The 27,496-nt window shown below is 39.2% G+C and overlaps 1 protein-coding gene across 7 annotated transcripts in view; it reads right to left on the reverse strand.

Moving 5' to 3' along the window:
• Positions 1-3,004: 3,004 nt before the first annotated feature.
• LOC124392311 overlaps positions 3,005-27,496 on the reverse strand; it is a 197,958-nt gene continuing 173,466 nt past the window's right edge. For all 7 annotated transcript variants that reach the window (XM_046859173.1, XM_046859174.1, XM_046859179.1 and 4 more), the window contains one exon: positions 3,005-15,861. In XM_046859173.1, coding sequence (XP_046715129.1) covers positions 4,152-15,677 — 11,526 coding nt within the window. In that variant the 5' untranslated portion in view covers positions 15,678-15,861 and the 3' untranslated portion in view covers positions 3,005-4,151. The remainder of the gene's footprint in view (positions 15,862-27,496) is intronic.

Raw genomic sequence — 27,496 nt, forward strand, 5'->3', positions numbered from 1 at the left:
CTAGTCTCCCATTGACAAAAGCGCTGGCCAGTTCATTAACGACACTATTGATTATGCCTGGCTCTCTACATCTGAGCTGCAAGGCAACACACAGGTCCTTCTGGGCTGTAACAACAATTTAAGCAATAGTGTAGATCTAAATCTAGACACGTTAGATGATGGTTTTAGGGCAGCACCTCATTACAGAGACCGTGTTCAGCAGCTAGCTTTCAATCAGCAGACCCTCAGAGGGCACACAGCCAATTGCTCTGTTTATAGTGCTTATCCAATGCAGCCTCAATTATTTGTTTCCTTTCCATTTTTTTAAATGGAAAATTAAGGGAGAATTTAAAAAAAAAGTGCCAGCTTGGTAGTTTCTGCTTGTGAGAAATATACATTTCCTCATTTTCTTTCTTAAGGGCTATTTCAGTGGTGTCTGTACATTTCTGTTCAGAGAAGATTAAAAAAATAACAGTGGTGAAATACAGATAATCCCAAACACTGTGATTTATATTGGCTTTTGAACCTTTAACGTAAATCCTAGTAGACAGCTAAAAGATCACAGGCAATATCTTTTGTGTACTTGTTACACCACTTAGCCTTACTGCCTTTATAAAAGCTCTCTTTACTTATCATCATGCTGACAGGCAAGTAAAACTCTCCCAGGAAGCAGAAAAGATCAGATACTTTTTCACAATCTAAGGTGCATTTTTTATTATTGATTCACATTTTTTTTTTTATGGAATGGAAATAAAAGCAGTATGTAAAAAAAAAAGCATGTACAGTTTATGGGGGAAATAGATGATAGCTCACAAGGGCCTATAAGACTATGTTTTCAAAGAGCTGCATAAATACATTTTCTGAAGTGCATGTGGTGTAGCTTTGATACAAACAAACCCACACAATGCCATCCTTCTACTTAAGCATTAACACCTTCCGTGTTGCATGCTATCCATTTTTCAGATTAGGGACCTCATTCCGTCACCTCATCTGTAGCTACTGCACCTGTGGCTATATGAGATGGAAGCTTGATCTCTTTTCCCCAATGAATCCTAAACAGGTGGCATGATGATTTTCCTCCTGCCAAATAGGGAAGCTTATTATCTCCATGCATGTCATGATAGAGGGGGCTGACAGCTCTTCCTGAACCAAACAAGACCACATCCATCACTTTCCCCTGTTCCCTAGTGCCGTTTTGTCTCGTTTATAATTTCTCTCCCATTGTGGCTGAGTAATGGAATGCTGTTTTATTCCATCAATACAAAGCTAAGTGTAACATTGGGCTGTGATTGAGTTGGTGGGATTGAGGTGTTGAGGGGGAGAGAGAGCAGAGAAAGGTGGCACACCTGCTTACATGTCATTATTGCTGACCAGTCACCCCTTTCTATCGCCTCACGATCTGCAGCCCTCCTTGAGTGGCAGTGTGGCAAACAGCTGGGAAAACCAATGCTATTTTAGGGCCAGCCACACAGATAATGTCTTTACACCTCAAAGAGCAAAGCCGTTTCACTTCCCTGGAGATTTTCTGCGCAGATTAAATAATCAGTTCAGGATTGTCAAGGAGCTGTGCAATTACTGCTGCCGGAACTGTTCAATACATGACATACTATCGGATTTGTTTTGTTGCTCTTTTTCCATGATTGATTACAAATCATTAATGCTAAGTTGAAACTACTGTCTGACAATTTGTACTGCATTTCTGTTTTTTTTTTATTATTATTTTCAAAATTGTAACTTGAATTAATTGCAATGCATTATTTAAGCAAAAGGATTATGACCATATAGAACAATATGTACATGGAGAAAAGCACTGTTCCATATCCAGAATTTCAACTATACATGGTATATTTGGCCTTCATGCGTGAACACGTTCACAATATTTTACTTAGTTCTTACATTTCCTCTTTAAAATATTATCACTGTCAAGTCACTGCATTTATTCCAACCCCAATCAGCAATCACTTTATTTCTACAAAAGTTTGTTAACCATCTGATGTTTCACATTTGACTGTAATAATGTCTCTTTGTCCACCCGTCCTTCTGTCCAGGTAGAACAAGCTATTTTGCAAGCCAGGGAACTCGGGTGTGTCTCTGTATAAGCTGCTGTGTTTTATGGCTTTTTATTCCTATGTGATAGTGAATGTGACTCATGTAGGGATACAAGCCAATAAACACAGAGTGAACTATCAACTGAAAATAACAGCGCAGTTCAGCATGTAGCCAAGGGTGATCTACTGTTCTAGTATATCATTTGTCAAGATTCATCAGTAAGGATCATTTACTTATGTGCTATGAACCTTTCTGTAATTCAAATTATTTTTCTTTTTTGGGAAATTATTATGCCAGTTGTACTAGATCATTAATTTTTTGTTGGTGTAGAGCGAATAATAAAACAATAATATATATAATAACTGATTTGACACATATGAAATCACATTTAGACAGTAAAAAACTTTCTTTCGGCTTCTCCCGTTAGGGGTCGCCACAGCGGATCCTCCGCATGTTTGATTTGGCACGTTTTTATGCTGGATGCCCTTTCTAACGCAACCCTCCCCAATTTATCCGGGCTTGGGACCGGCACTAAGAGTGGCTGGGTTGGTTTAGACAGTAACTACATATAAACATAATTTCTAAATCATTTAAACCAACAGACACTCTTAAGTGCCTGAACAGAATTTTATTGTTTATTCAGCAATAAAACCCAAAACCTTGTCGACCAAACTGCTGTAGAATGTCCTCATTTGAAAAGTAAAATTTGTATAACTGCATCTATATACATCTACTCTAAACTAAACATGTAACCCTTTTGCATTGTATATACTCAATAAAGGCAATTAAGATATCCAGAGTAAATTCATACAACTGCATTTGTGTGTGTGTGGAGGGGATTTCATGGTCGATTGCTAATATAGATCACCATAATTAACACTAATGAGCAATTATTCAAATAGTTTTCGATGTGTCATAACAACACTGTGCACAGCTCAGTCTACTAGAAAAGACAAAGAAACAAAGGAAGACTGCAGATTTTTAATAACCAACTTTATATGAGGCATTTTGTGAACCACTTATAAGCCTTTGCTTGGCTTAGCAATTCCCTTTTCTCATTCTCTTCATCTGTTGCACATTATTAAAATAGAACTTTGACATTATGCATTGCACCAGAAATAATCTACCTACAATATAATACAATATAAGATACATATAAACAAGATAAAGCACCTTTTGTGTTCTAGTAAATAAAAGTAATAATAATAAAACATTTGGATGACATCTAGCTAACTGATTGTGGATTTGGTATGTAGTAACATCAGTGCATGAGAGGAATTCCTAAAAAGGGGTTCATGCGCAAGAGTTTTCCTTGTTAGCACCTGAGTTCATCAAATCAAACAGATATTATACTGAATTTAGTCATGAAAAAGATCCTTCCCAATACCCCCTTTTTTTGAGGAGACCAAATAAAAACTTTTCAACCCTTTTCTTTCTGCACAGTATGTTTTATAATTTCCCCTAGAAACTACAGAGTACCAGCAAGAATGATTTGATGAATGTATCCGCTACATGTTCCCTTCAGTTAGAGGACATTTATGTTCACATTACATAAAGAATCAAAATAATATAGCACCAATTATGCTTATACAAAAGCTAATACACTGAATGTCACTGCAATACAGTAAGTATTTAGTATAAAGGCGTAATTCTTTGAAGCGTACAAAAAAGGCACACTGATGTAGTTCAGAAATGGAATAACATTTGGTACTGTTGCGGAAAAGAAAAATAAAATAAAACCCATCTACAACACATGGTGATTGTGTCATGCATAATTTGAGAAAAAAAATCTCAGTTAACTTTCAAGTACTGTTTTTTCCCATTATTTTTCATTTTTTTCATGAAATACAAACTCTGTAACTTCAAGGTAGAGAAAATAAAGTTTTTTTTTTTGTAAAGGTTGGCTGGCAAACCAGCTAGTTCATTTCATATTTATAAACTTTAATCACATGTCCTCACCAGCATGTAAAAACATTTACAAAAAGATACAAGGTAATAAAGTGACTAATTAAAAAATATTATATTTCTGAGAGGAGGGGCATACAATCTCATTCTCATTTACAAAATTGTCTTGGCCAACTAGTGGATAACATAGTTCCCTCCTCCTTAGTAGCATCTAATTGTCAGTTAATGGATTCAGAAGTGTCCTTCCTTAATGGAATCTTAAAACCAGTGAGTCTTTGGCCAAATAGCTTGCTAAGGAGGCTGTTGTGTGACTCCGCAGTATGATAAGATTGCGTGTCTACAGACTTGACCCCAAGCTTGGGACGGGATTTGTTAAATGAATTGTTCAGGGAGGTTACTGACACCTTAGAGGTGGCAGAATGAATGGCTCTACCAGGTACACCTTTCTTCCCTCTGCAATCCCAATTCAAATGACGAATGAGCTCTCCTTTCTTGGGTGAAAAATTGTCAGAGCCTCTCTTTGGTTGTAGGTCCAGAGTTCCGATTTTGTGCTTCGAGACAATTTTGTTACTGGACATTTCATCCTTTACTGATGTGAGCACAGGATAGTCAATAGAGATGTCACCTTTTCTTTGACCAGCAAGTCTCTCACATTTGTTGGTGCGAAATTTCTTTTTAACTTTTTGCTCAATTCCAAGATTCTCACGTGTAACAGTGGATGTTGTCCTTGGCGAACTTGGCATCGTCTTGAGATCTTTCCTTTTTTTCAGTTTCAAACAGTCCTTTTCTTTGGCTGTAATGGAGCTAAGGGAAATCTTGGCATGATTTACACCTGCAGCATCTGTGATGCCAATGCTTCCGGGCTTTGTAATATTGTGAAGGCTTTGTTTAATGTTGTCCTCTGATTTAACAGATGTTCTTTCTTTTCCCGGAACACATACTGGCTGTTCAATGTTGTTCATGACTTGTTCATTTTCATTTCTCCCTGTAGATGTACATTCATTTATCTGGTCCTGCCTGAGTTGATTTATTTCACAGGGTAATGATGGCAGTTCGATAACATTGGGACTGTAGTCCCCTTTAGGGAACAGGTCTTCTGTTTGATGGCTTTTCATGCTTTTAGTTGTTTGATTAGGAAATTGCAAAATGCACGGATCTGAATCTGCCTCCATCTCATCTGCATTTACCAAATCTGGGTATTCTTTGATCTTGTTATCAAGGACACTACTCTCATTTAGAATTGTTGTTGTTGATGTGGTCTGAATTGCTCCACAATCATCTTCAACTTTAACATCACAGATATTAGTCAGGGAACCTTTGAAATCTGTACCAATCTCTTTGGTATCGTTTTCTTCTACCTTGGTCATTGTTTCTGTGTTAAGGGTGTTTTCAGCAGAAGTCATTTGGGGTTGATGCTCCCTCAGTTCTTCCAGAGCCCCAGTTAGGTCTTCTGCCACGTCCTCAATTTTTACATTTGTATTATTTGTGTCAGTAGGCTGTTTGTCTTCATCAGTGCTGCTGCATGCATAGTTGTCTATGACTGGTTTCTGACTCTGTATGTCTGTACTTTGTATGCTGGGAACACTCAAGCTGTTTTCTTGAGAATTCTCAGGCAGCACCTTCCTCTTCTTATCTGGTGGCATATCAATGTCATCCTCTTCAGACTTGTAGGGTCTCACCACTCCCCTAAACTTAAATATCTTGCTACCTCCTGCCAGGTGTTTTTCCATGTGGCGATCAAACTGTTCTTTCTTAGAGAAAGTATAGTTGCAGGTACTGCAGATGAAGGACTTCTTAATTACATGCATAACATCAGCACAGAGCTCACATGTGTACAAGGTAGTGTGCTTTGAATCAGGCTCATCCACCTCCTCATGTTCACTTTTTAGGTGATCTTTAAGCTCCTTGGCTTGCTGATATGAAACTGGACATTTGTGACACATGAAAATCTTTTGCAAATTGTGAACCACCAAGTGTCGCTGAAGCTTAAATGGTTTGGGAAACTGTTTGCCGCAGTGGTGACAATCCCGTGAGGGATCTTTGCAGTTGGGATGCATTTCAACATTTTTTGCGGTGGAGTCTGTTTTGGGAAGAACTTCAAAGGGTGTATATATACTATGTTTGCTTCCTCCTCCAGCACTTACTACTTTGCTCTTCATATTTTCAGGCTCAGCCGTGTCTGAGGATTTTTGTTCTACTCCAGAGACATCCGTAGAAGCTTTCCTCTCCTCCTTAGATAATTTGGCATTCTCCCCTTTGACAGACTTTTTCGACTGATGTTGCATGATTGAAGAGATGAAGTTCTTCACAGCGTTCTCCTGCATGAAGCAACCTGGCATGTCCAATAGGGAACTTTGAGACTGACCCTTTCGGGCAAATTGTGTAGCATGCTCCCGCAGGTGTTCGTTGTACATCCAAACATCCGATATTTCCTTTAAGCACATGCCACAAGTCCAGACACCTGCTTTATTCTTGACATGCTTTTCCTTTAGATGGTCTCGAAGTTGCTCCCGTGAGCTAAATTTGCGCTGGACACACATATAACAAGTTGGAGGAGGTGAAGGATTGTGAGAAAGCTTGTGGAAATCCAGCTCCCCTAATGTGAGGAACCATGTGAAACACACCTTGCATTTGTACTGCTTGTCCTTAGGCTTCAGTCCAGTCTCAATTCGTTTCCTATTCCTGCGTTCTGTGGGTTTCTTGAGGGATTTCTTGGGCACAATTTCCTCAACCACAGACATATCTCTTTCAGACTCAAACAGTGGGATTTCTGGGAGCTGAAATGTAGTACTAAAGTTCTGAATGTCAATGCTTGGGTAGCGAGGGACATTATCTTGAGCACAGACCATCTGCAGCTGGCAAGTCTCATCAGATGTACAGTTTTTCTTGCCATCTGACCCTGTGTCTATATTGTTGTCTTCAGATTCATTTAAGTTTACTGTAGGTTTAAGAATGGCACCCTCTGTATGGCATAAAAAGTCACTAATTCTCACTTCTTGAGTGTCTTCATGCACAACCTGATGATCTGATATGGGAGTTTGTGGAAAACCTTTCTTTGGGGAAGTTTTAAGCGTGCTCTTGTGGCACATCTCAAGCATTTTAGCATCATCAAGTGATATTGTTTCATATTCACAATGGTCATCCACACTGCCAAATATATTGTCTGGATTCTTCTTATGCTCGTCATTGTTTTCAGAAAATGTGTTTGAGACAGTATAGTCAGAAACTAAGCTTGGCATTTGTTTCTGCTTTTTATTACTTTTTCCATAAACACGTGCACACTTTTTCCTTTTCATTTCATCATTTCTTGGGAATAATTGGGAGAATGTGTTTTCATCATCAAAGAGATCTTTAAGGTCAGTTCTCAGTCCACTGTGGCATATTGGTGGATCTTTATAACTCTCACACTGGGAGCCATTTTCATCCGTGGGATAAATTGTGGTCTCACTTTTGATTGCAGTTGAGAGATCCTCGCATGGATCACATATTTCTTTAATGGCAATACATTCCCCAGATATGGTGGTGTTTGCGTGGCCATCATTTTCCAAAGCATTTAGGCTTTCACAACCATCTGGTTTTGTTGTTGTACTGTCTCCTTCAGCTCCAGGGTGGAAGACTTCAGGGCACTTGGGAAAAGTTGGTATCTCTTGCTCATTAACACAAGCACTTACTAAGTCCTGGCCATTTTCTGCGACTTTTACCTCTTGATAACTTGGAATGTTAGCTGGGCTTAGTTTTCCTGGTGACTCAGGACATTCTGTTTGTGCCATTGTGGGAAAATCTGGAGAAATTGCCTGTAGGATGTCTGTTTTGAGTATACTGAGCAATTCGTCTGGGAAAGGGTCCTTTTTTACCAGTTTGTGAATAAACCCTTCATTGTTGACATCCATGCTCTTGCTTCTTTTAACTTTGCTATTTTTCTTTGCTTTCTCAATTATTGGAGGCATGTCTTCACTGTCATTACACACTGTACTTTGTGAAACATGTAATTCTTTGGTTTTGCCTTCAAATATTGAATTCAGAGCTGTTAGATTACAGTGTGTTACAGGTGTGCCATCATTGCCAGGATTCAGCAAGACCACTGGATCAAGGATCCTCAAGTTATCTTTTAGCTCTGTATCCACTGGGTGTGGTGCAAAGCCTTGGTTGTTCAAAGTTGGCTTTTGTGTTGTTATTCCTTCAGTTTTAACTGTGTGCTTCATGGCTTTGTGTCGCTTAAGTCCAGGTAGAGTGCGAAAGTACATCAAGCATATTTCACACTGAAATTTTCCTTGAACTGCATTCTGTGCAGCACATTTTTTTGGCGAGGGCTTTATGTCTGACTGCTTTGTGCACAGAGTCATTACTGAGCTTGGCAAACTTGTAAAACTTAGGGATGCTGCTGGTATCTGATCTTTCAGATTTGGTGTTTCTTGAACATCAGACATAATAGGGTTCTGAGGCAATGAGTCCAGTTTAAAAGTAGTTATCTGACTTTGTAGATTCTCAGCATCTGCCTTCCTCAGAAGATTAATGTTTAAATCCATGTAATCAATAGAATCAAGTGGAACATGACAAGTGCTCATATTATTTTGGTGAAGCTTTGAGAGTTGGTCCTTATCATCTGAAGCTCTGTGCTCTACATGTAGATTATTGGTGGGTGAAATGCAGCAGTATTTAATATCATTTTGGTTGGCACTGTCATGAAAATGTGGTATGTCCAGTTTGACCAAGTGATCATAGGTAGATAGTTCAAGCTCATTTTGAACATGTATTGGACTGAGTCGACACTTTGGTGATAGCTCCGTATTGAGAGTTAGTGCACAAGCATTAAGGTTGAGGCTGTCTTTTGGGCTTGATTTAATGTTGGACTGAACATCAATACTTTTATTTAAGTTTTTAGAACTTTGGCTGCAGCTAGTGAACTTTGTTTCACTATAATTCATGGGGCTTAGTTTGAATTCATATAATGTGTCTTTGTTTTGGGTAACATCCAATAATTCTGATTTCTCATTTGCATCATAAAAAGGATGATTGGAGATGCTGTCCACAGTTAACATTGTTCTGGGGCTGGATATTTTGTTTTCTGTAGTTTTAGGATGGTTCAGATTGGAAGCAAATGAATTACTTATCTTAGTAGCTGTGTTGGATGACTCACAAGTAAGTGACCTAGCATTATCTATATCTGCAGAACCTTTAATGGTTAGTGTTTCTTCAATCAAAGAAGGGCTAATTATATTAATATTGGTCCAACAACTGGTTAATAGACTCTTTTCTCCTTGCAAGGGGGAACTCTTTGCAGAAACATAGGGAGGAACCAATGGCGATGGGCTAATTGGTGGTACAGATTCTAGTTTTGGATTCTCAGGAAGATTGGTCTGTATATTCTCTCCAATTGAACTGTGTGCATCAGAAAATGTCATTCTCAATGTGTCCTCACAGTTCTGATCCTGTTTGTCCATTTGTGATTGCTCATGTGTGCTCATCATGCCTGTGTCTTTCCCCAGAATTTGGGCATTTTTACTATAAGGAGACTTAATTCTTATTTCAAAGACTGAACCACTATCTGGCTTTGTATCATTTGCTTTTGCTCTCTCAGCCGTGCCATTTTCAATCTTATTGACTTGTGTACTATAATTTACTGATGCGGTTTCATGCATGCCTTTGCAATCTTTGGTAGCATTTGTTTCTATGAACATTTCTTCTGCTTGGCTGCTTTCCTGTTTAAGTGTCTTTGTGCTTTCATCTTTTAGAACATCTGGTAATGTTGGCAGGGCATTTGGATTGTTGGGAGGACCTTCTAAATGAAAATCTTCCACATTTCCTACTTCAGGACTAACGTTCCCCATCTCTACTGGTGGTTGACAAGTTTCATGATCAAATATAACAGAGGGTAACGTTGAGTCTTTTGAGTAATCGATCGAAACACAAGTGCTTGCTGGTTTTGGCTCATTTACCTCTGTGTCATGCAGACTGACATCATTACTCTCAACATCACTGAAGTTTTCTGTTTTGCCACCTACATTTGGCTCACAAATGTCACCTGTTATAAGTTTGGGGGGTTGTTCCAATAATGTTTTATTTACATCCGATAAGCATTCAGTATGTTCCTCCACAGAGTAACTAGAGTCCATTCTTTCAGACTCAATTGTGAACATAGTCTTTTCTGTCTTTTCCTCACCATCCTCCTTTTCCTGTTCTTTGCAGCATTCTTTTTGATGAACAGATGATTGAGCGGTTTCCAGCCCTGACGATAAAGAATCTGAGATCACCTCTAGGCTTTTCATGAGGTTTTCCGTGTATATTTCCTGTTCAATCATTTCTTCTGATTTGGCCATAGCTTTGCCCAGAGGATCAATACTCCCTGTTTTTTCTCCATTGTTTTCGTCTTCTCCTGGTTTGTCTGTGTTTTGAATATTTAGTTCTGCACCACCCTTTTCATGTAAGCTTTCTGTGCCTAAATGAAGTGTGGTGTCTGTCACAGTCGGGTGCGTTGGAGTGTGAAGACACTGTTGTCCACCCAGTAACCCAAACTGAACTGGACTGGACCATGGCAGGTCAGGTTCAGAGAATAGTTCTGAGTGGGAGTCTGCTGGTGCAGCAAGTCTCAAGCTTTCTGACTGGCAAACCACCTCCAAGCTACTCTGATCACTTCCAGTAACATGATCATCCAGTCTTAATGGTGAAAATTTACTCATAGTCAAGTGTTTTGGTGGCTCACCATCAAGTGGAGAAGGACTACTTAGCTTAGCTGACTGGAGCTGGCTCTCAAGTTCTGTCACAATTCTTTTAATCTCAAGCTCATCATCAGAGACACAACCACTGAGATTTGGATGGTAGTCTATTATTTTCTCTGTCAGTGGGAAAGGGACTTGGTTAAAACAGATCTTTTTATTATTTGCTAGGTCTGAGTCCTCTTTGTATGGTGCAATCCCATCTGGTAGTTCAGAAGTCACATCAACCATTAGGCCCCAATCTCTCTGCTCTAATAATGGTGAAAAGGATGACTCAAACAGCTCTTTCTTGTCAGCTGCAGGGTCTATTGGACCAAAGCTTTCTTTAGTTAGTTGAATATCTGGATACAAGTTATTGTCAAATCCACCAACTGTAAGGTCACCAAACATTGATGTTGTATCAAATGAAAGGGGTGATTTCATAAGACTTTGTTCATGCTCTAATGCATATGGCATAAGACATGATCTGTCTTTCTGTGGGAGTGCATCATTCATTTTAGCAGAAGATAAACACACTTCATCCATAAGTGAACTGCAAAGTGATGGAGGCTCAGAGAACAAGTCAGTCTGAGCAGACTTTGTTTCTTCGATTGCAGAAATATCATTATTAAAGTTCTCAAAGGAGACTGGAGAAGAGTCTGAATCTTGGTGTGACTCTTTCTTCTTGTGTAATGTTCTTCCTTTTAATAAAGCAGGATCTCTTTTGATTTCTTTATCATTTTTGGTCTTCACTGAATTCATTGTTTTACCAGTCATTCTGAGATGCTTGCTCGCTTGTTTGCAATCTTTGTAGTCTTTGCTGAGTGGCGTGGTCTCCTCTGTGTTTGTAGCAATTCCCATTTCAGCGCCATAGTGGTCCATTTTTTCTTCCACCTCCACTGTGGTGGTTTTGAATGTTGCAAGGCTGACAGTACTTTTAGTCAAGGTATGCTCTGATGCAGTCTCTTCTGTTGTACTGATAACATTTGAACACTTTGACGTAGTATAACTGTCTTTGAGTTCAGAGAGTAGAATCTTGTCAGTGCTATAATGTTTTGTGTTTTTGGTGAAGGTCAAAGCTAATGATGTGCTTGACTCTTTTAATATTCTTTGTGGAGATCTGTCCTGATCAAAGGAATCTTGTTCTTTTTTCCTTATCTCCACTCTTTTTTCACAGTCTGAATCTGTGCGATCAATGCTTTTAGGGCTACTGATGCTCTCGCTGGAGACACTCACAGATGTGCTGAGTTCACTGCTGGTTGAAGATCTGCTGCTTCGCCGACGCACCCTTTGATGGCCAGAGATTTCTTTTATTAAAGGTGGAGAGACAGTTTCAGCTTTCTTCAATTCAAAGCTCTCTATCTTGTCTTGCTTCCATGGACTTTCCCTGTTCTTATCTGCTCTTATTCTTCCTTTACATTCTTTTGTATATGTGTACTTGCAACGAATGCTCTGACTAAGGCGGCCCTGGCTGGCTATCTTCACAGGCTCACAGTCCTCATCTGAATCAGAGATGTAATCATACTCTCTGAAAGTAGGATTCTGTATTGTAGGTGTCACTCTCTCCATCACTAGTGAGAACTGCATGTTTTTAGTGCCTTTCACATGGAGCTTATGAAGCTTATTTTTTTGCTGAACTATTTTGTGAATGAGCTCCTTACTCCAACTCCCTCCACTGATCCTTTTCCTTTTCCTCTCCTTCACTATTGGCCTCTGTGGTGTCAGACTCCTAGTGGCAGATGGGGATTGCAGAGTAGGTGTTTTAACAGATGGGGTGCTGCTTTGTAAAGTTTTGAGTCCACCTCTTTCTGAAAACTTTTTGGACAAGAGAAACCTGGGACCAAGCTCACTTTTATCTGGTGTCTTATCTGACTTTAGTGTCTCTTTAACCCATTCTGTATGTGTGTTAGTTTCCTCCAAGGTGGATTCCTTCTTTAGAAGAGAGTTCTCCTCTCTGTTACCTTCTATATGTGTCTCTAAATCCTGGTTATTTTCTTTGAAAGTAACATCAGCATGTTTGCTTTCAGCAGTGAGGCAGTCAAAGTCTGCATCAAAGGTATACTTTTGCTGTGTTAATGATTTTTCACTGGCTGTGAATTCATGCTTACTTCGACTCTCAAACATTACAGAATCTTTGGTTTTCAGAGTCTGTCGACTAGATGAGCATTTTGTAGTGGTGATCTCATCATCTGCAAACGCATCAATAAAGCTACTATCAATTTCAGCATTGTCTGACTGATAACCAAGTCCATTCAATGCCTCAGTGATAAGACTGTCTAACTTAGCATCTTCAATCTCTAAGTCAGGGAGTGTTGCAGATGGCAGCATGAGTTTCATAGGGTCATCCTTTGCATCAACTTTGGCTTCACTGTCAGGCATTATCTCCCCATTCTTGTTAAGCCCTAGCAGGGACATGTGCAAATCAGATGAACTCCGTGACATGGCAAAATTGGTACCTGTTGGGATAGCTTTTGTGTGATCTGCCTGAAATTTCTTTGCATCCTCCACTTTTCGATTTTCTTTGAAGTCATTTTGTGCAAAGGGATGCTGTCCACAGTATTGTTTATGATCAAGAAACGAAGCCAGGTTATTAAAATTCTGATCACACTGCTTGCATGTGAGAAGTACATCCAGTTGGTCAAGGTTTGCTGTAGCCAAAGAGCTAGCTAACAGTTGGTGAGCTGAATATGGTGGTGGTGGACGGTGCTCCATTCCGTAGCTGTCCATGCAACCTTTCCCACTTTCCACGTTAGGTTTCAAATGTCTGCTATTTGATGAAAAACTCACAATATTCTCTTTGCCTTTTTCTTGGTTGTACCGCAGGCTACGGGAAACATCTGAATGGTATTGATGCTGATTAGAACTAAGGCTGTCTAGTGATGGCTTGTTTTGCACCTGGTTATAAAACTGAGATGGAGATGCCTTCTGGCTGTCATCGGAGCAACTGCTGACAGGGCTAGTAGAGTCTGGTGAAAGAGAGGAGCATGTGCTGCTAGCTAATTGGTTTTGTATGGGTGAGTGTGAGGGGGAATCATAAGGGGAAACCATCATCAGTTCCATAGTTGGAACATGCAGTGGAGGGTAACTGGGAGTTCTTGGTGCAGAGCCATGCACTGGATGAAAGTATAATGACTTATTTTTAGTATCTCCAACTTGGTTTTGGCTTGATTCCACTTTATTAGTAAACTGACATGGTGATATTGTACTACAGCCCTGCTTGACACTGTCTTGCCTCAGTTTTGAAAAAACCTCACTGGATCTACTGGGAAATTCGTTAGAGGTTTTCTGGTTGTTGCTTTTTTGAGACTTACTGTCCTCATTCCAGTCAGATGGAGTTATCAAAAAAGCCATTTGCTGATTACTAAGTTGCCTGGAAAGCTCAATCCTGTTTTGGTTTGGCATTGCTGCAGTAAGGCGGATCTGCTGCCAGGGCATGCGGCTGTTAATTCCTGCATTTTGTCTTTGCTCAAGGGGAGGCTGGCACTGAAATGGGTACGGGGTGGAGTTCTGATCTAAGGGTAATGGAAAGGTTTTGTTGGGCCCTTCCCATGGCTGTGTTACTCTACTGTTTTTGTCAAGAGGTGCTGAACCCACATGGATGATATTTGTTGGGGAATTGTTGTAAGTCTTTTTTGAAAAGTGTATCTGAGGGCCTTGAGTCTGTGCAATATTTCTGATGTGATGAACACTGCCTTGAATAAGAATTCTTTGACTAGAAGTACTGTTCTTTGAATGGCAGCCTCTTTTCCCCTCTGCAAGGGCACCTATATCCTTAGTGTCTACTGGACAATAATTATCTGACTTATCACATATAGCACTCTTTTTCTTATCTGGTTGTTGATTGTTTGATTCTTTGCTATCACCATTACTAACACTACCACCTGTACTTCTTGCGCAATGCACAGACGAAGGTATAGCATGGGGAGTCTGCACATACTGTGGAGGTTTGGAGTGTAAAGAATATTGCCTGTCCGCTGACTGTTCGTAATTCAGTTTTGTATTGCTTTGCACAACCTCATGCTCGTCCCCAGAGGACTGAAAAGAAAATGAGTTTTGGGTCACTTGGTTGGGACCCAAAGATGCTTGTATTAAATCTTGTGGCTGTGGATTCTGATCACAAGGAAAGGAGTCTGCATTATCCAGTAATGGATATCCATACTGAAATGGTAATGGAACAAAGCTATTGGGTTTATTCACATCCACAACACTGTTAGACTTTTGTGATGGGAGCCCAAAACTAGCATTACTAAAAACCCTGTCAGGAGACTGCCACATGTCAGCTCCACTCAGCTGAAAGTCAGGGAAAAGCATTTGGTTGACAGCTTGAGTGTTATTAGTCTCTAATGCAATGGGTGGTTGCTGAGGTGCAGTGGATGCTGGGTGCTGGTGAGTAGAGCCCCCTGCGGCAGAGCCCACTGGTTGTGAGGTATAGTTTGGAGAAATGAGGTTAGAGCTCTCCTGGAAACAGCGGTTCAGGTTAAACTCCTCCTGCTGCAGTTCTGCCTCTCGCTCTGGGATATTTGGTACATGAAACCTGTAGCTGCCTGAGACAGGGCCTCGGCTGGCCTCCAGCTTCTTGGGAGGTGAAAGCTTCTGCTGTGGATAAGCTATCCCTATTGTGGGATTGGAACGTGAATTTGTAGTACTCAGTCTGCACAGCTGCTGTGGGTTAGTACGCTCTGTTTTTCCTGACTTTTTCCCCTTATCCCGAATACGACTCTTCCCATTCGGAGACTGAGGACTAACCTTGCCATTAGGCCATGTTCTATCACTGGCAAAGTTCGACCGGTTCTGCAACGACTTGAAATCAATTTTTCCTGCCTGCTGTGGCCGGATAACAGCTTCACGTTGTTGAGGGTTGTCTTTCTCCTTTTCTACAAACTTAGTATTCGTGTTAACAGTCTGTGACTCCACACACACATTCTGGAAGTGCTCAGGGGACCCTTTAAATGCTTTTGCGTTGAACTGCTCACTTGCAATCTTCTTTTCTTCCTGGTTGATCTCTGCATCCAGCTCTTTGGTAGCATATGTTTGTTTGGCCTCTCCTGCCATGATGCCAACGTAGCTGATTCAGCAGTCTGCTCCTTATCTATGGAGTCTGTGGCACAATGACATTCTGCTGTAGTCTGGAAGTTTCTCCAGTGGCACGAGCAGAAAAAAAAACTAGATTATATCTTCTTCCTTATCTCCTCGTTTCATCGAAGAGAAAATGATCATCTGTAATCATCCTTAAGCCCTGAGGAAAAAGAGAAAAAAATAAAGAATGGGTTGTCAGGATTGTTTATCCACTTGACACTGACAATATATTGATCCACTACTACAATTAAATGAATTTAAATTCAAACTGTAAGATTTATCAAAATAATGTTTTATAACATAATACTACTGTTGTTTGTTGGTTAGAAATTATATTTTATAAGTTTAGGATTGTAGAGCTACTAAGCTAAATATACCAACAAAAACATATCTCACCAAAAGAGGGCAGCATTACATCAGCTTTGCAAAAAAACCTACACTTGTCAATAAGCAATATTTTTTCCACTGCAATATATTGTTTAAAAGCTGTTCAGAAAGCTCCCAGCTATTCTTGAAAGCATTTTGAAACTTCACTTATATTTAGACAACTGTGATTTGAATAGTCACTATTTAACTATTCTTATGTGTAAAAAAAAAATGACCCACCTCTTTATTTACTTTAACTACAGGTACATTAGTAAATTACATGATGCTACTTTTTTTTTTCTCACTTGTCTTTCAATTTACTGGTTCTTAAATCAGGGCTTAGTTCTGTTTGTTCTTCTGCTTCTCTGGCAAACACTAGGAATTCATTACATTCCATGTCAATCATTAGCTTGCCATAGAAATTATCTTGGGCTTATTATTTTCATTAGAGATGAATGATTGCGTGATATTCATAAGTTGTGAGTTCAGACAGGTGGTGGTCATTCGTAAGGCATCTCAGACACTGCCTATGTTTATTTTGGCCTTCTGCAGCTTAGTTTGTATTTAGCAGCAGAATGTATTTTATATGGTGGTTACCAAAAAGTCCACTTTCCTGAAGAATAATTATGTAATTTGTGTATATATATATATATATATATATATATATATATATATATATATATATATATATATATATATATATATATAATATTTATTGTCCACCATGTTTTCCCCTGAACTTCTGGCAAATTATCAAAGTCAAAGAAGCGGACTACACACACACACACGATTAGCCCTGTACCAAAACAGAGAAGAAAAAACCCACAGGTAAGCACACATCTCCCACACATATATATCATTCATTATATGTAATCATTTTATCCTTGTCACAATGGATCCACAGGGTAAAGGATGGTAAATTGACACAGCAGCATTAGAATATGTCATATCTGATCTGCCTTCTGAGATTAAAGATATTTTTATAAACAAAAAAAAGATTTTAACCAGTAAAAGTAAACACTTAGTATATGTCATATACATAGATGTTAAAAGAAACACCAGCAAAAACAATTTTTACACTAGTAAAAATGACCAATATTTGTCAATTTTTGCTTTTGAAATAAAAAACAATTTCCCTGGGGTCAGCTAAATTAATGTGTTTTAAAATTGATCTGTTCCTCTCCACTCTCCAAAAACGATGATGTCATTTTAAACAACTCTTAAACATACACACATGCTTTTGATAGTGACAAAAGTGATGAATCTACATGATGCATTATCTGCATCATGATGCACAAATGACTTTTTAAACTGGTTTATATTGAAATAACATAATAGATGCTTTATTACAACCAAAATTAATAAATATCAAATTTTGGCAACAGATATAATGAATGCTTATCCAGACATCTTTTTAAAATCTTTTTTTAATCATCTTTTATGCTCACTTTGATTTCAGTATTGTTTGGTGACTTAGTAAAGACCTTTGTATTATAGATTTAATGGTCATACCTGGGCACTGAAAAACATTTTAATAGAGACAATGGCCTATATCCTACAAGTGGAGCTGCACTAATTTTTTATTGCACTTCTGAAAGAGCTCTGTTTCAAGGACCCTGTCCTCAGCCTGGCTCTGGTATTTAGCATAATGGTTTGGAGACTGAGCTCTGCCTGGGTTTGGATCGGTCTGTGAAAATTCACATCCTCTCTCCAGCTCCAGCTGCAGTCAAAGGCAGTATGTCTGCTCCTCTCTCAAAGCAGAATAGAAGCGTGCAAGTTCCCTAGTGGGAACTCCCTGGACCATCCTGCTTAATCCATATATCATACTACATTCACTATTTGTTCAGGTCAGCCAGCCCTTAGGAAATGTGGAGGAGAGAACACAAGCTGTCTCTAACAACAAAGAACATAGAGCTGTGATCACATGGACCTATCAGAAGTAGCACCAAATCCATAGCTGTCAGTGCACAACCAGTGCAGGATCATTTATATCTTCACAACTGGCAGCTTGACTTTCCTAATCCAAATCTATAAGCACATGGCTACCATGTGTCCTGCCAGCGATCTCAAAGCTTTAATGCTGTCATTTTATCAAACCGCCTATTTGGTATAACTTTAAATATCTAGCCAGTCAGATCTTTTTGCTTTTACTTATCCACAAGCCAGTTTAAAGTTTATAGAAGTTTGGCTAGCAAATAAAGGCCTGTGCCTGTGACACATTTGATTACCAAGTATGACTTGATATTACTCTCTGTGCATGTTGTCTTAAAATGGTTCCATAAAATTGAATTTTAGGCACTTTTATAAGTCAATTAAGGCAAGCCTGTGTGTTCCTCCGGCTTTGTGTCAAGTCAGCCTGCACCACACATACCACCATCAGATCCATATGGCCACACCAAACACACCACCCAGAAGCCATTCTTGGCCGACAGGGGGTTCCTTTTGAGCATCTGTGTGTGCACAAACTGAAATGTAAACAAGCTCTGTGTGAGTGCAATCTAAAATGTTTTGTCTGTCTTCACTCTTTACCCTCTTGTATTTGTGTTAGTTAGTATTCTGTGAGTGTGCTTGAATGATATACTTTTGACTACTTTCTTATAGCAAAGTGAGAGCACAGAGAAAAAGTGAGCCAGTTTCCTGAGCTTTTCTTGCCCTTCCCCCTCCCCCTTGTATGTAGTGCATGCTAAAGCAAAAAAGTGCTTTGTTTTGCTTAGAGACTCTTATGCCATTTATCAACTGAGATCATACTACCATCATTTCTGAGGATCTTTCTGCAGGCAGTCTGTTGATTTAATGTTGTATATGGCATCTGAGCACTTAGTTTTCCATTATTCAAGCTTAAATAAAGCATAAATTGTCTTTATAGCTTTGAGGTGTGAACTCCTGGGGTCCAAAATGATTTGTTATTAGGTAATGAACGTGATTTCACTCCTTTCTAAGTAGCTGTGTCAGCCTAAGTGCGAATACTATGGGTTTAGTTTATCCCAATGCAGAAACACACTACATTACATTTAAATTTGACATTTATGAAATATAAATAATGAGCATGTAGATCCATCTTTTAGTTTCCACTGAGAGACAAAAGGGCAGAAAAAAAGGGGGGAAAAAAATATTTTTTTCTAAAGCAACCTAAAACTCACAGCCTTTTACATATTTATACACACTGTTAATACTCACACACATATGTAGTGCACATGCATTTTCTTTGGCTACAGGATGTACCCCTAGACTCTAAACTATTAGGCAGGCTTCTACATTAAGGAGAAAATCAAAATGTTGTCCACTTAGAAAAGCTTGACCAAATACCAAGGCTGCATCTTTAAGATGCCTGAACCTTTACACACAATGGCCCTCTTCATCCGACTGTAAACCTGTAAGGAATGCTAGGTAACCTTGCTGACATCGTCAGCTTTTCCAGACACCTGTTGGACTCTTCTCATGCTATTTTCCTAGAAGAACTTTAAAGACGAGAGCAAAAAATGTGAATGTGTGTGTGTGTGTATGTGAGAGGAATAATGAGATTGGAAGGGGTACAGTTGCTCACAGTGTGGCCACACTGTATCCCAATCCTATGTGATGACTTAGAGAGAATGGGTCAGGTAACACTTTAATCCTCTCTAACTGCGTTCCGCACACTCCTAAACACATCTATGGGGAAAGGAAACAACAACACATTCCCCCAAAACACCTTGCAGCTTCACAGCAGACCCATGGCCAAACCAACATTCTGAAGAGCGACCTTCTTTTTATTTTAGGAAACATCCATTACCCAAGCAAATTGCCTTTCAAGAATATTTGACTTGAGAAATGTTAGCCATGGGTGGCAAACTGTGCCTGGCCTCAGCTAATTCTTCTAAAGTGAAAAAAAAAGATCTGGGGCAGTGGAAAGAAATTAGACTAATTTCACATTTTTTATATATAGATATTAAAAGGAGCTGAAGTGGCAAAGCAGTCCATTTATATCACTGCATAATGTGCATGAGAAGTTTACTTAGCTTTCTGCCTGACTCTGAATGAGGTTTTTATCAGAGGTTATAGGCCTATTTTGGGATGCAATTAAAGAAACCTGGATGGTGAGCAACATCCACCACAGGCTTGAGACACCCTCCTTCCCAAAATGCGGTTAAAAGTGTGTGTTTGTGTGTGTGTGTGTGTGTGTGTGTGTGTGTGTGTGTGTGTGTGTGTGTGTGTGTGTGTGTGTGTGTGGCATGCTTTTATATCTCAGTGGGGACCAAATGTCTGACTGTTTTGACCTTGTGAGTAGATCAACTTGGTCCCTGAAGGGAAAAATGTTTTGTTTTCCAGAAACTAGAGCTTTCTTTTTTAAAAATATAAAAAAACAAACACATTTTTTTTTGCTTTTGATTACTGACATTAGTGTTTAGTTTATGCGTAGGCATATTAATTAGCTACATTACAAATTATGCCATGTTAAGATCCTCACAAGGAGATTGAAGATAGTAAGAAAAACATGTGTTTGTGTGAGTGTGTGAGAATGTGTGTGTGTGTGTGTGTGTGTGTGTGTGTGTGTGTGGGTTGGGGGTGCGTTTTAGTATGTAATTCCAGAAGCTCCCCTTACCCCCTCCCAAGTTTCCCCTTTTCCTCTCTTTCAGACAGTTTTTATTACCAGAACATTTCTGACCCAGTATGTTTCCATATTTCTAACCACATCATTCCACAAACATGATGGAATCTTTTTTCAGGGCATTTAAAAAGTATTGTTTTCTCACTTTTTCACACAACTTCCAAATTTTGACCAGCTCATGAAGTATTTCTCAGGACTTCAGCAAGTGGAAAGAATATTAAGTTAAATTGACAGGATATTTGTTTTAATACTGGCAACTGTTTTGTTTTAAACCTTTATAACCACAACTAATACTTAAAAAAAATATATATATTATGTTCTTGTCATTTTCCCCTGAAAGCCTAGGTCTGTTTGACTGCTATTTCAAAAAGTCTAAATGTATGGAGAGAAAAGCTTTTTCAAACCATATTTAATCCAAAATGTATTGGAAGCAGACAATGAAGCCAGTCAGCTGAATCAAGCAGTATGAATCACATTTCTGCCATGTACTGAATGCAATTTATTATGTTACCTAACCAGCTCATTCATCGCTTTCATTAATCCATCTTCTGTTCAGTAATACTTCATATGCAAGTCTATTCTTCACATAAGTCCACCGTAATAGCTGAAATTTATCTTGCCATAGGTCTTTTCATTCAAAGTTTAAAATTAGACTTGTCCATTGCAGGACTGGGCTCTTGGCCTCTCATTTGCATTTATTTGCTCTCACTGAAAGACTTTGTGTGAGAGAGAAAGAGAAAAAAGAGGCACCATCTGTCATAAGACATGAAAAAGTTCTAGAAGCTTGGCTCTGATTGATGATATGTGGGTTCTAGGAGCTTGGCTAAGGTTGGTGTTTACTTCCATTTCTTTCCATATCCTCTCAGCAGCCTCCAAAGCCGACATCAGTCCAGGACTGTGTGAAGGAAGAACGATGATGCTCTCACTCTGTTTCACTAAAAGTGCTCTATGGAGTTCATTTAGGGATAGTCTGAGTTAAAATGATCGCCTAAGTCTCACTGCCAAACTGCGCCCTAGCGTCTTTGGCCATATGGCTTTGCTGTTTGCGCCTATCATCTGAGAAAAAGCTCAGCTATGGCCAATTGTGTCACTCAGGAATTATTTCTGAATTGTGATCAATTCAGCTCTGAGGACAGAGAGCACAAAGACCAAAAGCACAGTAACGGAGAGCACAACAATAATTTGTTTTTTAAGTCAAAGGAAGATATATTTCAATTAATTTTAATTCTACACTAAATACTATTTGTTATAATGTGTGTGTGTGTGTGTGTGTGTGTGTGTGTGTGTGTTTGTGTGTGTTTTGCTGTGAGAATGTCAGTGTGAGTGGCAGGTATATGGTGATTTTGGATGCCTCAGGCTTACAGTACAGTCCCTTTTGGCCTTCCTGCCTGCTGGTTGAAGAACACTGGTCCTGCTATCTAATTCCATTTGTCTTTATATTTCACTATGTGTCCAAGTAAGCAATAAACTTTACATTAAGGTTATAAAAAAGATTGTAGGTACATTTATATTGCTTCTTTATATGCCTCACTATCTATAAATCTCAATGGCACACATGCATACGCTTTTACATGCATTCAAGTGTGGTGACATTCACAAAAAGGAATGAGAGGAATGATAGGCAGAAATTCAGACATTTCCCATTAAGTTAGTAGGATCTGATTAATGTGCAGTCTGTCTAGCTTTTACCTCTCTTTCCTTTAGTCGTCTCATGTGCTCCTTTCTTTCCTAATCTCTTTCCTGCACAGAAGGAATTACTGCGTAAATATAATGCATGAACAGGGATACTTTAATCCCCATTCTGTTGTTTCCTTATTCACAGTGAGGAGATAGCATCGCTGAGAGCAGCGAGAGCTGGAATGGGCTTGGGGAGGAGGGAACGGGCTTAGCCAGGTCACGTCTCTGCTACTACAAGTGTAAAAGTAAGCAGAACCTCAAGGTGAAAAGAAAGCACTAAAAGCAGTGATCTCACCAACAGACCAAGGTTAAAAACCTGGGGCAAAAGTGCAAAGTTTAAAGAAAGGACACAGTAAGTACCTGAACGGTCAAAGGGGTGGTTTAAAATGGTGATACTTAAAAAAAATTAAATTTAAAAAATTTAAAAAAGGAAGAAAAAAAAGAAATTTGAGACATAACAAAGGTGGTCCGCATATTATCTTTTCTGGAAAAAATTGGAATAAATATATTTTTGTTTTCTAAAATAGCCTTTGGCCATCAGTAAGATGGGTGGTTTACTGCAGTCACATCATTATTTCATTTATTTGGCACGATACATTTAAGATTTCCCTGCAGGGCCAAAAGCAGTAGTTGGCCAGCCAAAAGCAGAAGGGAATTCCAGGCACTGAATGCGTGAGTCACGTTGTACTAGCATTTTCCTAAAGCACAGTACCTTTAAATAGTCTAAGGAAATGTTTAAATGACTCAATAACAACTCAGCCTTTTTAAGTACTGTATACTGTATCAGTACATAATGTGATATTTGAGAGTCATGCAGTAAAAGCAGTAAAATATAATATGTACACTCTCTTAATACTGTTTGTACTAGTTAATATTGGCACAATAAACCTTGAAAAGTAATAAATGATTTTAAAGTCTGAAAAGAATCCTAGGAAATTTCATTTCTGAATTTTTAAACATTACCAAACTCTATTGTTCTTTTAACAACAAACTAAAACCGCATATTTTCACATACGTGTGCGTTTAATACACAGTCAAATATTTTTTAAACAGAGGCAGTGGTTATAAAGGCACCCCAGACAAAAACCAACAGTCACAAATGGAAACAATAACAAGTAGGCATTCACACAAAGAGCTCACACATTCAGCACCAAGCCAGTGCCTTTTCTGAACTCACTTCTCTCTGATTCTAACTATATCCTTTTATTGTGATTGTTTATTTTGTGCTGTGGGAGGCCACGTGGTACTCATCCTGTTCAAACCACTTTATGGTACTGGTTTGAAAATATCTAAAGTATTTAAAGCAGAAATGAAGGAAAATTGACGGACAAGGTGGCACAGAATAATTACCCAACCCATGGCTTGAATAACCAACTGCTGTACATGGAAGTGTTACCAATGTTGGAATATAATGAACATCAAGGCACTTTACAATGTTTAAATCTCTAAAAGAAAGCTGAAAAGATTTGATCATAGGAATGACAGTAACAGAAGGGAGCCTTCAGAAGAGGAAGTAGCTGTTAGACCCAGAGAGAATGGAAATATCGTTTTGAGTGAGAAACAGCTTGAAGCTCAGCTTCCTTTATTCACCCTCCCACCTAAGGAATTATGATTAATGAAAATAATAGGTGTAATTAATTTAATCATTTCAGCATTTAGAAAAGGCCTGGGGGTTGTTTTTGTTCTGAACTGCAGTATTTCAGTGGTCTAATATTTGGTCATTCAGTTTGCCAGTCCCTGTGGTGAATATCTTTCACTGTCATGGTAAGGCTTTGAGGCTGGCAGCGGGGCGCTGGTGCATGCTGGGATGTCCCTGATGTGAGCTGCTGTTTATGTGGATGGAGGACTGCCTGATGTGTCGCAGCAGAATGGCGGTGCTGAACAGACGGTGCTGAAAAGGGGCTCTGTGCGGGTCTGCAGATCACTTTACACATCCACGTCCTGCTTCCGCCCGCTCTCTGCACAGGCAGCCTAGTGTACCCGCTCTGATGGAGGGGGAAAAACAACCCAAAACAGAGGGGTTCAGTCCACCCAACAGCCCAGCACAGAACCCTATTCATCTTCCTTTGCTCCTCCAGGATGACTTTATTTTTCAAATTCACAAATATCCCCCTGTGAAAAGCCAGAGATCAATGAAAGAGCTAATGCATGCTTTTCTCTATCCTGCTGGACATCTGAGGCCTCTCATTCACACAATTTTGTGTGTAGATGTGTGTGTGTTAGAGATCCTACAGAGTTAATGAGCTGTATTACCAGCTCATTAGATGCCTAAAGCCGCCAGCAGATGCCTGGGAAGAGTATGACCATAAAGGAACTAAATATCAGGACAATGTCACTGGGTTACCAAGGTTAGTTTCCATGGTTGACTGCAGTTAACCCAGTAATATTTAAAATGGAGATCTAGGAAAAGAGAAATAAACTGGGGCAAAGTGGCAGTTATGGGGGGAGGATGGTGGTATCAAGGTGGATTCCTGGAATCCAAAAGCACCACATGGTGCTGACCACAGTGCAGGAGACAAGGTATGTGAGACTGAGGCTGTATTTATGTAGAGGCCCTTTTCAATATGGGACAAGAAGCCTGGGCTATTTAAGATTCTTGGGGAAATGGCAAAGTGGGTGAATGACTATAAGCACAAACAAACCCTGTGGCATTAATGACAAAATAAACCAAGGTCTAAATTTTTTTTCTTCATTCATTTTATTAAAGTAGTGTAAGAACATTTACCTGCACTTCTTTTTCACTACTGTCCAATGGCACTTCTAATGACCACTAGACACTCCCTAATTTTTCAACTTTAGCCTTATTAAAATAGCACCTGATATGGCAACTGCAGCCTGGGGAATAGGAAAGCATCCAACATACACCACAGACTCCCCTCCAAAGTAAGCCCTACATCAGCATGAGAAGAATGATGCTCTGTACGATAACTGCAAGGGCTATTCATAGCTTCAAGCCCTGCTACACAGAATGCACGACCAACTCTGTGTGTCTGACACAAAAGTGGTACTAGTCTACTTTATTGATTATCCACACTGACAGGCCATTTCATTTAAAACTGTATTCAGAAAGGACTAGCCATTTTGCAGTGAACCGGAGCTCACACTGCATCTGCCATGAAATTGCCCTACTCGTTTCCATTCTCCTTTTACCTCTATATACTTATTAGGCACATGGTGTAGTATTCGCTGTAGTTTTTAGATCATCAGGAATGTAACTCACAAATTTAAGTAACCTGCAACACATTTCATTGGGGTCACTTTAGTCCAAATAGAGTCACAAAACTGAGAACAAGAGTAAATGAATCCAACACATCTCTTGTTTACCCTCCACATATTCCACAGTCAGTCCTCTTGGACATCTCTTTGCATTCCTTCAGGACCATTTGGTCGATGACAAACAGGAGCCTGTACTGAATGTGTGTCTGGGTGCCCAGGAGCGAGACGTGGTCTGTGCCCCCTGTGGGTGCATCTCTGTTTGTGAACAGTGAGCATGGACCTGATGACCGGCTGGAGAAAGTGTCCTCTGTCCGGCTGGCCTCTGTGGCCTGCGTGTGGGGTGAAATGCTCAGCCAAACCAAAGCATGGCACCCAGGGTTGTGTATTTTGGAACCTTTGCTTTCTACAAATCTGGGTCTTATAGAAAATGTAGCCTTTCAAGAGTACTTAATAGAAGATTTATATAGAACTGACAGAAAAAACAATCTTTTATCCAAAAATAATGTTCCATTGTGAAACAAGCAGAGATAAAGCCTGACTGACAGCTTCTGATTTGTGAATAACAAAATAGCAAAACTCATTTATTTGAGTTGATAAAATCCATGACCTAAGCTAAGGGTTATACAAAATGTCAAAGGCAGCAGCAGCATCACATATCAATTGGGTTGCTCCTCAGGCTGTAATATGGATGCTGATTAGCAGAGATGGAAAAAGAACACACATCCTTCACTTAATTAGAAGTAGAGATACTTATGTTTTAAAAGACTCTGGTAAAAAGTTTAAGTATTGACTATACTTTTTATCTCAAGTGAAAGTAAAGAAGTACAGGTTTTGACTTGTGCTTAAGTAAAAAAGTAGCCATTACTACTATAGAACACAAACAGAGAAAAGATGATGATGATGATGATCTGGTGGTCAGGAATGTCTCTGTTATCAGTTTACATCGCCGACTCTCTCTGTCTAATCCAAATTAACCCCACACTCCTTGTTGCCTTCTGCCTGCTCATTGTTACCTTCGTAAACTAGCCTACATCTGTGGTGTGTGAAAACCAGTAAATGATACACCAATGGTAGATGAAAAAATCTACCAGAAATAGGTTGATGGGTGGAAACCGGCGCTTAGTGAGAAGATAAAATATTGATCATGCCACCAAAAAGATTAAAACTAAAGTAACAAGCCTGTATTGAAAATGTAAGAACTTGAAAGTACAGATATTTGTGTAAAAAAGTAATAAGTGAAAGTAAAAAGTTAAAAAATAAATAGTGAAGTAAAGTACTGATACAAGAAAAATCTACTTAACTACAGTACTGGTACTTGTACTACGTTATGTCCAATCTCTGCTGATTAGCTAGGCTTATGGACAGCGCCAGAGAGAAATTCTGCCCATGTATGATTTAGTGATAAATACTAGGGCTTTTAAAGAAAGAATTACTGATTACTCCTACAACAAAAAGATCTGCAACACATACTATAACTCTACCCCTCTCCTCATGAATCATACTTTCCCTCTTCTTCATTCCTATTTATACAGCTGGACACAAGCAGATCTGCTCGAGCACTTGTCTCTAGCAGACAGTTGGAAAATCGCACAGAACTCTGATTACCTTTGACAGGGTCCGACCATCTGCTCTATGCTCATAAAATGTGCAAATCATGACATATCTGCTTCATGTGCAGAAACTGGTATAAGAAAGCAAGATAACTCCAAAAATCCACTTCACTAACACAATGAAAATTCAAGCTTTGAACTGCAGTTCAAGTTACATGTGATCCAATAGTATGAATGTAATTAAATAATCTTGTTGTTCAAACAAAGTCCAGTCTAGATTTTTGAATATACCAACTAGTATAATAAATGCTAAAACATTCATGTTTCTGTTTGAGCGAAAAACTACATTTCTTACTAAATTCCATTTAACCATTTAGTATCAAGATATCCCACTCACAGTT

The sequence above is a fragment of the Silurus meridionalis genome, chromosome 10, assembly GCF_014805685.1.
Source record: "Silurus meridionalis isolate SWU-2019-XX chromosome 10, ASM1480568v1, whole genome shotgun sequence".
NCBI lineage: Eukaryota > Metazoa > Chordata > Actinopteri > Siluriformes > Siluridae > Silurus > Silurus meridionalis.